Source organism: Eptatretus burgeri, chromosome 2, assembly GCF_056783735.1.
Source record: "Eptatretus burgeri isolate ZD-2024b chromosome 2, Ebu_testis_v1, whole genome shotgun sequence".
Classification (NCBI taxonomy): domain Eukaryota; kingdom Metazoa; phylum Chordata; class Myxini; order Myxiniformes; family Myxinidae; genus Eptatretus; species Eptatretus burgeri.
This window is the reverse complement of record NC_140962.1, coordinates 123,147,377-123,160,239: the sequence shown is the minus strand read 5'-3', so window position 1 is coordinate 123,160,239 and position 12,863 is coordinate 123,147,377. Positions and strand designations below refer to the sequence as shown.

The window sequence follows — 12,863 nt, the reverse complement described above, 5'->3', positions numbered from 1 at the left end:
AATAAACAGGCGCAATTACATGTGATTATTTGTGAATTAACATTTCAATTGTAGGATTTTTCTTGAATTCAAAATGTTAATTTATATCTATTAAATGTGAATTATATAATTTGAGAAGATAATGTTATGGTTTTGGAAAACTTATCCCAAGGGGAGAGCATACATGGACACGTAAGTGAGCTGACAATTAGTTATTTCATTAGTCTTTGTATAGATAGTGCTTGGTCCCTTATCAAAGGGTGGTTCAGGAGGGAATGTGTTGGCTAGGTTTGTATTTTCTCACTGTCATGTCTTCCCCCTACCCCACCGTTACGATCAATCTTTCCTTCTTCACACCATCGTTCTGTTCAACCCCTTGGTTGCTTTCAACAATCCCTCCTTTTTCCCATCGGTCCGCATGACGCTTGATGTCTGTGGCCTGTGAGGTGCGGTGCTTCTCGCAAACATGGTCCAGTGCGGAACTGTACGAGTGGATGCTTGTGTGTGGGAGAGTTGGCGGGGCTTCCGTCACAGCCTTGTATGTATGAAAGGAGGGGCTCGGGCTGAAGGGAGTGGCTAGCAGCATTTCCTCAGAATGGCGTGGGATTTTCCACAAGTGACGACGTCGTGGACCCACCCTCATCATCTGTGGACCAATGAGAGACGGAGAAGACTCGTGAGAGAAGAAGAAGAAAGCTCATGAGAGGGAGGGGAAAAAAACCACGTGAGGGTGAAGAAAGAAAGGTTTCACGAGCAGTTGTTGTCAAGTTTTTGTGGGAAAAGAACACTCTTTCCACGAGCATCGTCCTGCAGTCTTGATCTTGTCAGCCACGAAAGATGAGGAGGGTGAATGCAGCACCTCACCGATGGCCGCTTGAGAAGGGGAAAGCTGAGGTAGAGGAGGGCAAGTCACATATCTGGCTCGCATATCTGGGATGCCAAGAGGACTCGCCTACTGGGTCTGGGCACCTTGAGGACGCGGCTGCGTGTCCCATCATGCCACATTTCCACTTCCCATTCCATTTTCCTCTGCATTCTCTTGTATATTTGGACTGTGTGCGATGAGGAAGAAAAGAAAAGACTGCTATTCTTTTCTCCATGCTTTACTTTTCTTATATTTTTAAGTTCTTCTTGTTTTATTCTTCTCCACTAAGTAAATGATGGCAAAGACTTTTGTGTGAGTAAGATTGAATAAGAAGAATACGTGTTATGGTTAAATCTACTCTTATGTGCTTTTTTGCTTTCTTCCTCATAAATACTTGCTTTTAAATGATTGCTTGGCTTGTGTGTTTGTCGTAAATAATTGTTTGTTGTTCTTTCCAATCTGTGTCGGTTGTCTTTTCCTTTATTAGCCCAACACAGTGCACAAGTATAGTTAGACGGCAAGTTGTACCCCAACTGATTTGCTCTCGTTAGCCAGCGCACACTCACTGTACTGTTGGGCAGTAATCCAAGTGTGTGCTGAGGGCACAAAACTTGAAATGACTCGGCCGTCCACAGGTAAGGTACCACGTGAGGTCATGTAACCCTGCCAGGATTGGCAGTGCCAATTGGCATTAATGGTTGCTTGGCAACCTGCCGATGTGCGGAGTTATCTGTGCTCGGCGGCCTCAGGACCAGGCGCTTGGGAGGGACCTGAGTGCTTCCCATCGTGGCAAGCCAAGAACCCCAGATCCGAAACAATATATTAATTTCAGAACCTTGTACATATTTATTTTAACTATTTAAAATCATGGATCACTTTTCACCTCCACTCATTTGTGCCCTTTTCCCCCCACCTATGGAACTAACTTCCACATTCTCTTCAATCTAATTTTTCCCCCCAGATGCTAATTTTTCCCTCCAGATGTTCAAAACAGCTGTTCACCACCACTTTCGATCAACCCCCATTCAATCTACCTGCATTAACCCCCCTCACCCCAAGCCCACCCCCTTCCAAATTTCTCCTTTTTCCTTCCTGAGAGTTTGCTTCTGTATCCATCTTGTCCACCCCATGCATCCTCCAATACCTCTGATTCCTCCCCACACCCATTATTTGTCCAAGTTTCCCTCTATTTTGTCTTTCAACTCTGCTGTTGGTGTCCCCTCCCCCCAACCCCCTCACTCTCTGCTGTTCCTTTTGTTCTGTTGCATCCTGATTTGTTCAACATATTAGCTCTTCCACAAGCCTCGACTCTGTGTACAAAAAAAAGTACATGTGGAACCTTCTAATTCCCATTCACCTTTCAAGGTAAATTGGATCATCTTTCTTAAGGCCCGGTCACACCTTGACGTTTTAGCCAACGTATGCCGATTTTTGAATTTTTTTTCTAAAACGCTGGCACACGTTGAATACGTTATGGGTAAGTTTTGATAACATTGAGAGCACGCTGAAAAACACTGCCATACGTCGTTGTACGTTGGCTTTAAACGTTGTACTTTTTGGTTGTCCTCAAATGTTTTCATGCTTGAAATTTCACGACATATGCCGGCGTATGACTCACACGTTCCGCTACGCTGGCCACAAGTTGCACGGTCTGCGATCGTTGACAGACGTCAACACATGCTACTTGTAAGTTAATCATAAGTTGAGACACGCCGAGGTAATGTTTAGCATACCCGAAACCTATTTCTAACCTATGATTAACGTGTTGTTGGCACGTTACGCGATCGTTGCCACACATCGACAGACGTTACTTTTAAGTTACTCATAGGCTGAAAGACGTCGGTATAATGGATCGTCCTTGCGTCAGCGTCCACGGCCACGGCCAGGACACTTATTTGCAGCATTCTTCAAACTTTTCTTCGGCATGACGAGGATGTTCACACTTCGATGTCGAGCTTGGCTATGATTCCAATTGTCTATCGGCAGCGTCTATTTAAAATAGTCGAGTTTGAGCGTTTTAACACGTTCAGAAGAAACGCTTCAAATTTCAAAACCCCAGCGTCAAAAAACAAAGGTGAGTGACAGCAATTTAAATCGTTCATTGTAAACAATGAAAATAGCTGAGTGGTACCGTTTAAAAGTCGTTGAGTGTAAAAAAAAATCCAATTGTTGAGCGCAAGCATCTACTTTCAATAGTGGAGATGCAGCCATTTAAATCGTTGAGTTTATCATTTAAATCGTTAAATCGTTAAACGCAAGGACGATCCATCATAACCCACACCCTCCCCCTCACACTCACCTACTACTGCCAACATGAACAAATTACTACTAATACTAATACTGATACTGATACTGACACTGATACTGTTACTGCTGACATGGACATCGACTCAAAAAGGACTCGAAAACACTGTTGGGTTCCCCTTTTATGAGCAGCATTTTTATATACCAATTCCCAAAACCGCTGGGAACACGTCTTTATATGGCAGTTGTAAGCTAGAAACACGTTCATTTATTTTTTTTGTCGACCGGAAGACGTCATTGGAATACGTCTACATACGTCAATGTGTGTTGGGACTACGTAAAGAATTGGTTCAAAGCACGTCAAACATAAGTTAGAAATAAGTTTCGCGTAAAAAAGACATTACCGCGACGTGTTTCGACTTATGAGTAGCTTATAAGTAGCCTTTGTGGACGTGTGTAAGCGTCCGCATATCGTGTGTAAAACTTATCCCCATCGCATGCGGAACGTGTGTCATACGCCGAGTACGTCATAAAATTTTTAACATGTTTAAAATTTCTTGACGTACTCTACTTACTACGACGTAAGATAGCGTACTTTAGCGTTGTACTCACGTATACCAAACTTACTCATACCGTATTTGACGTGCCCCAACGTTTTAGACACATTTTTCTTAGGTCGGCATACGCTGGCAAGATCGCCAAGGTGTGACCGCGATGTTGTCACTTCCATTTCTACGGCAGTTATGATTCGAATTGTTGTGCGTCAGCCTTTTAATAGGCTACGTCACGACATCGTCGGCGATGCGTGCAACGCGCTATGCCGAAGTTAGACTATCGTTGGGCATCGGTTGTGTAGGCCGACAACAGGTTCAGCATTCGTTGGTATAAGTTATCTATAACACAACGAAACGTTCTGTGTCCGTTACCAATGCGTTATACATAAGACCAAGTCGCTATGAATACGTCCGAATCTTTAAAAAAAAACATCAAAAGTTCAACGTAAGCCAGCGTTTTACATACATTTTAATACGTTGCCATCGCTGGCAAAAACGTCAAGGTGTGACCGGGCCTTTACCGGTGAGGTTTTGACCATTTGTCCATCTTATATTTTAATGCTTTTACAATTAAAATGGGTTTATTAATGTTATTTCTACCTTCTCTCCTTCTCCACCTTATTAAAAGAAAATTGCATTTTATGCAAAGTGTACGTCAACAATAAACTGTAGCAATTACCTCTGATTGCGAATTAATATTGTGACTGTAGCATTTTCCTGAATTGCTTCTGATCGTTCAAAGTGTTAATTTCCAGCTATTAAATGTTAATTCTATCATTTGGGAAGCTACATTTCTTTGAAACCCTTGTAATATTTGTTTTAACCACCTAAAAGATGCGCAACCTTATAATTACCATTCACTTTACAAGGTGAATTACATCACACTTATCAATGGGGATTTGACCATTGGCCTCTCTTATATTTCTCTGCCTATTTTTGTTTGTTTTGTTTTTACAAATGAACTGCTTTTATTAATGTCATTTGTACCTTCTTTCCTTCTACGTGTCCCATTAAAAGCAATCAATAATGTTCTTGGATATCAAATATTGATCAAAAGCGCACGTTACATCATATATGGAAAAACATTAAGCACAATGGCGAACAAAAGTTTGGAGATGTTGTCACGTTCCAATACCTATGGAAAATATGCTAAATACTTATTTGACCTCCCCTCGAAAAATTTTGTTGTCTAAATATCGCTTTTAAAATATAAAAAGGAAAATTATTACTGCAATGGATTCTATTTTATGACACTTGATACTCGTGTCAATAAATATTGCTCATCAGAAAGTTCCATTCAAGAAACAATAAAAGTAATGCCATCTGGTGTAAAATAAAAAATCTACCATTAAAAAGCCCCAACAAACCCCCACAAGACAGAAAGAAAAAAAAATCCACAGTCGGGCTATGTATCCGTCGCAATACAATAACAAAACTGATGAAGGGTTAACGTCCGATCCCCTTCATTGTTTTAACCAGACTCAGTGGCATAATGGTTTAGAGTGTTTGCTCTGGGTCTGGGAGGTCGGCGGTTTGAACCTGACCCCAGCCGATTAATAACAAAGACTTTAAAAATAGCCCCATGAGGGACTGACGGTTATTTCCCCAACAGGTGGGGTGAAATGAGGGATTATGGGGAAGGGGCCATGGCCCCCCTTCCTGAAGTGGTACATTCATGGAGAACAGAACTTAAGTTAAATGCATGGTTCTTATGTTTCATGAATAGTTTGGTCTGCATTGGGCCATTGGTTTCTGAGAATATTTTAAAATTAATTACCTGAATTTAAGGCGAAACCCCCTTTCTCAGCCTCTTATAGGGGACAAATCCGGATGGGGAGCACAACTCCATGAGACCTTACCGTTCTGATGTATCGTACCAATTTTGATCCACGTCGGCCATGTAGTTTGTGAAGAAAATATGTTTTCGTGAATATGAGGGATTAGGAGAGGGAGGCCATGGCCCCCTTTCCAGGGGCGATACCGCCATTTGGAGCACAACGTAAGGTTAGGACATGGTCACGATACCTCATGGCCAGTTTGGTCTGGATGCAGTCGTCAGTTTCTGAGAAGATTTTTGAATGAAATACCACCAATATTTAGGCAAAACCCACCTTTCCCGCCCTTTAAATGGGCCGATTTGGATGCGGAGCACGACTCCATGAGATCTTACTGTCCTGATTAATTGTACCAAATTTGGTCTGTATCGCACAGGTAGTTGTGAAGATGTTTTAATGAAAATGAGGAATTCGGGGAGGGGGTCCATGGTCCCCTTTCTGGGGAGACACAGCCATGAGGAGCACAACTTAAGGTTAGGGCATGGCCCCGATTCCTCGTGGCGAGTTTGGTCTGGAATTGTTTGGCAATTTCTGAGAAGGAGATTTTTGAATAAAATACCAATATTTGGGGCAACACCCCCCTTTTATCCCCTTTCTTGGGGCTCATCCGGATGTGGAGCACTACCCCACAATACCTTGTTGTCCTGATGCATCGTACCAAATTTTGTCGATATCGGGCGGGTAGTTTGTGAAAAGATGTTTTAGTCAAATGCTAAACGTACATAAACATATTGTACATACGTATGGATGGACGGCTGGACACCGACACCCACTCTATGAGCTTATTTCTGAAAAAAAACCTAAAAATAGAACATGCTGCTTCCTTATTTGATGCTCAGCATTTTGAAAGGATCGTGCATGGACAAACCACAGGTGGTAACCATTATTCTTTGATGATTAGCATTTGAAAGGAAAGAGCATGGACGAAGCACAGGTTGGTAACCATTGTGCAGGATTGATGGGCCAAATTATCTCTTCCTGTGTTGAAGTTCCTTGTGAGGGAACTAATACGATTAATTATTATTATTATTATTATTATTATTATTATTACTACCAGCAGAGTACCTGCCCTTCAGGGTGACCTTATTCCAAGCGTGCAACACATTCTTCTGACACACCCCTTCATTTGGGCTGCCTTCAGAAGCAACAGACCGCTGCCTTGATCGCTCCCAAAATAAAAACAACCCGGGTTACATACACGAAGCAAAACCCTACATGCTGCTTATGTGCAAATATAGTACATTGTGTTTATTTCGATCGGATAATTCCAATTGCACAGGCCCATAGGCTGACACCTTAAGTCTAAGGCCTGAGGTCACACATACTGTGGCCTTCATGAGGCCCATTGTGCCGATTGGCTCCAACATTTCGATATTCGATGATCCTTTTAACCGTACTATGTGGCTTAAGTTATCTTACACTGAACGGAAAACTTATAGGGAGGGCATGGCAGAACCATTTAGAAAAGAAGCACATCGAGAGCTCACAAAAAGAAACAAACCAAGACATTACATAATATAGAGGGAAAGGTGGGGGCTTTGGGGCTGGCAAGATGGGCTGGCATTATGCACACTCGCCTATAAGCTGTCTCACCCAGGTTTGAATCCCAAACAAACTATAAACTGCCATCCCGATGTTTCGTAATCAGGTCGATTAATCATTGTGTGTGCTGTACCTTGGATGGACGTTAAACGGGAGTCCCATCTGCCGACATGACTTGGTGGACGTTTAAGACCTCACAGTGTCCTTTGCAAAGACTATGCAAGGTGTCGCCGGCACCGTGAAAAAAAATTCCAAATTCCTGCCCTAACTATGCTGGGAAGGCAATGGCAAACCACCCAGTATAGCTCTTGCTCAGGAAGGTGTGTCGGCGGCATCGACACTCTGTGAAGATTATTGTACATCACGGAGAGGGAGAAAGAGAGAGGTGGGGGCTTTCGACAAATTACAGAAGGGAAGGGACACATTTAATCTGCTTCATCGCAGCAGGACACTTCATCGCAAAGCTGGTTTATATTTATTTTCCATGTTAATTATCTCTGCTACCGAAGGTGAAGGAGGTTATGTTTGCACCCATTTCTGTCTGTTTGTCACATGATTTTTGGCACAAGTTTTCAAGCAATTGTTTTGCAATTTTTTTTGTGTGTGTAGGTGACCAGACAAGGACGGCAGCGCTAAATTTTGGTGAAGATCCGAATCCAGATCCGGATCTGAGAATTTTTAAAGTGATTCTTCACCATTGAGAGATTGGGCTAAAACCGATATATATAGCACGATATCTCAAAAAGTTGGCGACGGATTCACACAAAACTTGGTGGACAGGTTGAGAGTGCCAATAGGAAGAATTGATTCAATTTTGGTGAAGATCCGAATCTAGATCTGGATACAATAATTATTTAATTTTTAAAGTGATTCTTCACCATTGAGAGATTGGGCCAAAAACGATATATATAGCACGATATCTCAAAAAGTTGGCGACGGATTCACACAAAATTTGGTGGACAGGTTGAGAGTGCCAATAGGAAGAATTGATTCAATTTTGGTGAAGATCCGAATCTAGATCAGGATACAATAATTATTTAATTTTTAACTGATTCTTCACCATTGAGAGATCAGGATAAAAACGATATATATAGCACGATATCTCAAAAAGTTGGCGACGGATTCACACAAAACTTGGTGGACAGGTTGAGAGTGCCAATAGGAAGAATTGCTTCAATTTTGGTGAAGATCCGAATCTAGATCTGGATACAATAATTATTTAATTTTTAACTGATTCTTCACCATTGAGAGATGGGGCCAAAAACTATGCATAGCATGTTATCTCTAAAAGTTGTGGAAGACTTGTGACAAAACGAGGTGGAAGAGTTGGTTAGGTGACAAGAACAAGCCGATTCGATTTTGGTTCAGGTCCGGAATCAGATGCGACCTCTCAGTGGCATACAAAATGTAAACGGCGGAGGTATGTGCTCCACCGAGGGCCATTCCTTTTCGGCAAGTAGTCATTCCATGAGTGATTTTTCATTTGTTTGTCTGTTTGTGTATAGGATATCTCAAAAAGTTATGGATGGATTCGGAGGAAATTTTGTGGACAGGTTGGCTGGTTGGGGGTGTGACAAGATCAAACTGATTACGTTTTGGTGAAGATCCGGATCCGGATCCGACTACTAGAATTTCTTACGTGATTCTTCACCATTGAGAGATTGTGCTAAAAACGATATATAACACAAAATCTCAAAAGGTTGTGGACGGATTCAGACGAAACTTAGAGGACATGTTGGGTGTGCGAAAAGGAATAATTGATTTAATTTTGGTGAAGATCTGAATCCGGATCCGGATATAATAATTTTTTGCGTGATTCTTCACGATTGAGAATTTATATTTTCTTGTGTACACTGTCGAGGCTCGAAAAAGAGCTAACACACAGAAACGCACAATAAGGTGAGCAGGAGACAAGAGGGGTGGGAGAGGAAAGGAAAAAACGATGGGCAACAGAGACATGAGGAGATCTGTGGAAGGGAGAAGGGTGAGGTGGAGCACACAGGGTAAACAAGATGGCCACTACAGGGACTTTCAGGAAGGAAAGCAGGGAATTTGAAGGAGGTGGGTTTGTGGTGGATTAGCGGGGGTAGAAAAGATCGTGGTTCTGGATGGGGGAAGATAAGAGAGGGTGGTAATCAGCTGTTTTGAAGACCTGGAGAGAAGAGTGGGATTGAAGAGAGTGTGGGAGTTTGTTGCAAAGGTGGGGAAAAAAAATAGGAATGAAAGAGAGATGGTGAGCAGTTATTCTTGATTTTGGTAGTTTTACCATAAGAGGGTTGCAGGTAGACCTTCAGCGCTCTGTGGAAATATGGGGGGGGGGGGGCGTGGGGGAAGGCTGGAGAGGAGATGGTAGAAGACAGAAAGACAACCGACAACCGACCCTGCCGTGAGAGAGTGAGAGACCCAAAGACAGCCTCATCGCAGGATATACTAATCATCCTACATGCCTTGATTTCCACACTGTGAAGCTGAGAAAGATTAGAGGTGGGAGCACCAGCCCAGAGGGGAGAGCAGTACTCCATCAGGCTGCAGACAAAAGCTTTGTTTGTGGTCAGGAGCTCAGGAGGGCCGAGGAAGGACTTTGCACGACGGAGGATTCCCAGTCGGCGGCTGGCTTTGGAGGCCAGCTTGGAAATGTGGCTTTCCCAGGAAAGATCACGACAGATAGTGAGACCCAGAAGCTTGAATAAAAGGACTTCTTCAGGAGGATTGTTGAGAAAGTCGAGGGAAGAGGGTGGGGGGGGGGTTCCAGATGTCCTTTCAGAGAGACATGGTGAGAGTGTGACATTTATCAGGATTGAAAGACATGTTCCACGTGTTGGACCAGCTTGTGATTTTATCCAGATCTGGAGATAGTGAAGAGGCTGCTGCTTGCTGACCTGATGGATGGCAGATGGTACGGCAGAGAGTGGAGTCATCAGCAAAGCGATAAAGAGGATTTTCCAGAGATTCAGAGAGATCATTGATGAAAACCAGAAAAAGAACAGGGTGCAGAAGACTGCCTTGTGGAACTCCAGCCTGGACAGGAAGAGCGGATGAAAGAACTCCATTAAGGGCCACACGTTGGCAGCACCAGCAGAGGAAATCAGTGAGTGGAGATGTCCTTGAATACTATATTAAGAGAGTTTGGTGAGCAGGGCCGGATGGCAGGATATGAGGGCCGATATATATATATATATATATATATATAGCATGATATTTCAAAAATGTATTGGGCCCAATTTGTTCTCGTGGATCAGGCATTGCGTGGCGGAGGTACGTGCTCTTCCGAGTGCCCTTCTGCTTCCAGTTTCAATTGCGATGCGTTTATTTTTGGCTGTCACTGACCTTCCTCGATATTTTCTGGAAGGCGGGAACCAAATCCACTTATTGCCATGCAAAATTGGTTTCCACTCTCGCAGAATTTTCCAGGAATGTAACCGCCGTGATATTTAAGGGTTTACTGTATGTGGGGAAAAAAAACAAACCCGGGTTGCTTAAATGAGGATTCCTTACATTTTCTTGCAAAAATAACCCGAGTTACTTCCATTTTCCCCAGAGGAAAAAAAAAAAATCACAACAGGGTGCATTTGTTTCACGTCGACTAGTTCACAAGGTACGTGTCACAATCCAAAGGATGTGGTACTGGAAACCCACCTCACAAAGTGGACTCATCAAATGACATTTCACATTGCCAGATGTCCTTGACAGTCTTGTTGAACTTTTTGGAAAACATGAATGCAAACCGAGGATCCAAAAACTTTAACAATGCTATTTCCACAATCATAACGTTAGTGCAGACTAACTTTGCGAGTGTGAAAGAGGCCGACAATAATGCTGTGAAAATTCCATTCACTTGACATACATAGGCTTTCATCAATACAGTTCATTTTCAAATGTAAACACATTTGTGATATCAATCTTTAATTTTCTAATAATGGATTATTATTATTATGTTTAACTTTTTCCAACATTGCCATGAAGTTGTAAAGCTTCGCCAGAACGCAATCTAAAAGCATTACCTCGCAGTCTCAACACTAGCCTCTCTTCACTCCTGCCTTTTGAGATTTTGTGCACTCTGAATCCATTGGGGATTGTTCGTCTGAAACTGAAAGCACAAGTTCTTGTGGCTCTCTCATCTCCACATCAAATGGCTCTCATGTAAATACCCTACACGACTTGACTAATGCAATCCTAAAGTTAGCTCGAAAAGGTAATGTACAAACAAGCTTTCATATAATTCCCTCTTAGCAACCCTTCTGTCCCCACCTCTCTCCTCCTCTCCTGCATCCATAATACAATGGTGGGTTCTTATTGTGCTACAGAAGTCTCATTTTGCACATTTGTCAAGTGGCATGCCCATAAGTTGTTTGCATGCAATCACATGGTGGGTGGGATAAGGAAGGTATAGTTGCGATCAGCTGGGAAGGAAGAACAAAATAAGCTTACTGTGATGAGAAGATTTAACTGCATGCAGTAACGTTGCTCTGTAGCAACGAGCTCTCGAGATGTACAGATGAACTTGCGTTGCCACCGTTCCCGCTGCTGCAGAATGGCAGACGCAATGGTCGATGTGGGTTGAACCATTCTCATGAAGAACTGGGGCAATGTCCCTGTCAATGTACAAGTAAGATGGATGCATTGCTTTTTGCTCTTGACAGTGCCTTTGAAGAATCAGCAAATAAAACATACACAGCAGTAAAACCAAAGTATGTAGGATATAACGTATATAAAAAAAATGAGCTCTTAAAAAGAGCTCCTTTCTATGCTTGATGATTTCATTCAGAAATAGTTATAGCAAACAAAATATGAGTGGATAACTTATTATCCCATTCTACTTTTTCTACTTTCATGTTAATGCATTAAATGCTTTGATAAAGCACAAGACCAACAGTTCTTCAATTATTTGGCCACCTAAATGTGTCATTAAGAGTAATATCAATTGGAACAGACACAATCAAAAATCTCTGAAATAAAACAAAAAAATAAAAGATAAAAACAAATACTAACGGTTTGTGACCACAACACTTAAATAATGACACTAAAAGTAACCTAGAGTGAAGTTGACGGGTGTGCCATCGCAAATTCCCATGCTTCCCACCTAAAACAAAGTTAAACTAGAGGGGGAGCACTCGGTAGAGTGCAAAACCTCCGCCGCCAATACTGCTGGGTCACTTAAGTGAACCTGATATCCTATTCATTGTAGGTCAAAACGGATCAGACTCGACTGAACCACGATTGAATAAACTAAACTAGATTGACGCGCATGTAGAAATGCCAAAAAAATAAAATCGAATTTTTTTTGAAAAAAAAAAGGTGCAAAATGTTTTTTTTTCTCTAACAAATTTTTTTTGGGTTGGAAATCACTTAAAACATGTAGAAATGCAAAAAAAAAAATTCAAATATTTTTCAAATATAATCGAAATTTTTTGAAAAAAAGTTGCAAAATTTTGTTTTTTTCTCTCTAACAAATTTTTTTTTGGTTGGAAATCACTTAAAACATGTAGAAATGCAAAAAAAATTCAAATATTTTTCAAATAAAATCGAATTTTTTGGAAAAAAAGTTGCAAATTTTTTTTTTCTCTCTAACAAATTTTATTATTGGTTGGAAATCATTTAAAACATGTAGAAATGCAAAAACAAAAATTCAAATATTTTTTCAAAATGGCCGCTATGGCGGTCAGAACATAGATCTGATATAATCATGAGACCTGCCAGAGAGGCCAACTGTCGCAAATAAAACTTTCCCCAGCCACACCCCATATTGGACTTTGGCCCAAGTCCAAAATCTAATGGCATGGTCCTTGGACCATACCTAATCCCCCCACCAAGTTTCGTCGAAATCCGTCCAAGAGTTTTTTCCCG

The 12,863-nt window shown here is 41.7% G+C and overlaps 1 protein-coding gene across 6 annotated transcripts in view; it reads right to left on the bottom strand.

Annotated features, from left to right (window-relative positions):
- Positions 1-12,863, bottom strand: part of ARHGEF39 (Rho guanine nucleotide exchange factor 39) — a 244,906-nt gene that overhangs the window by 167,431 nt on the left and 64,612 nt on the right. For all 6 annotated transcript variants that reach the window (XM_085871059.1, XM_085871060.1, XM_085871057.1 and 3 more), the window contains exon 2: positions 11,448-11,611. In XM_085871059.1, coding sequence (XP_085727185.1) covers positions 11,448-11,591 — 144 coding nt within the window. In that variant the 5' untranslated portion in view covers positions 11,592-11,611. The remainder of the gene's footprint in view (positions 1-11,447; positions 11,612-12,863) is intronic.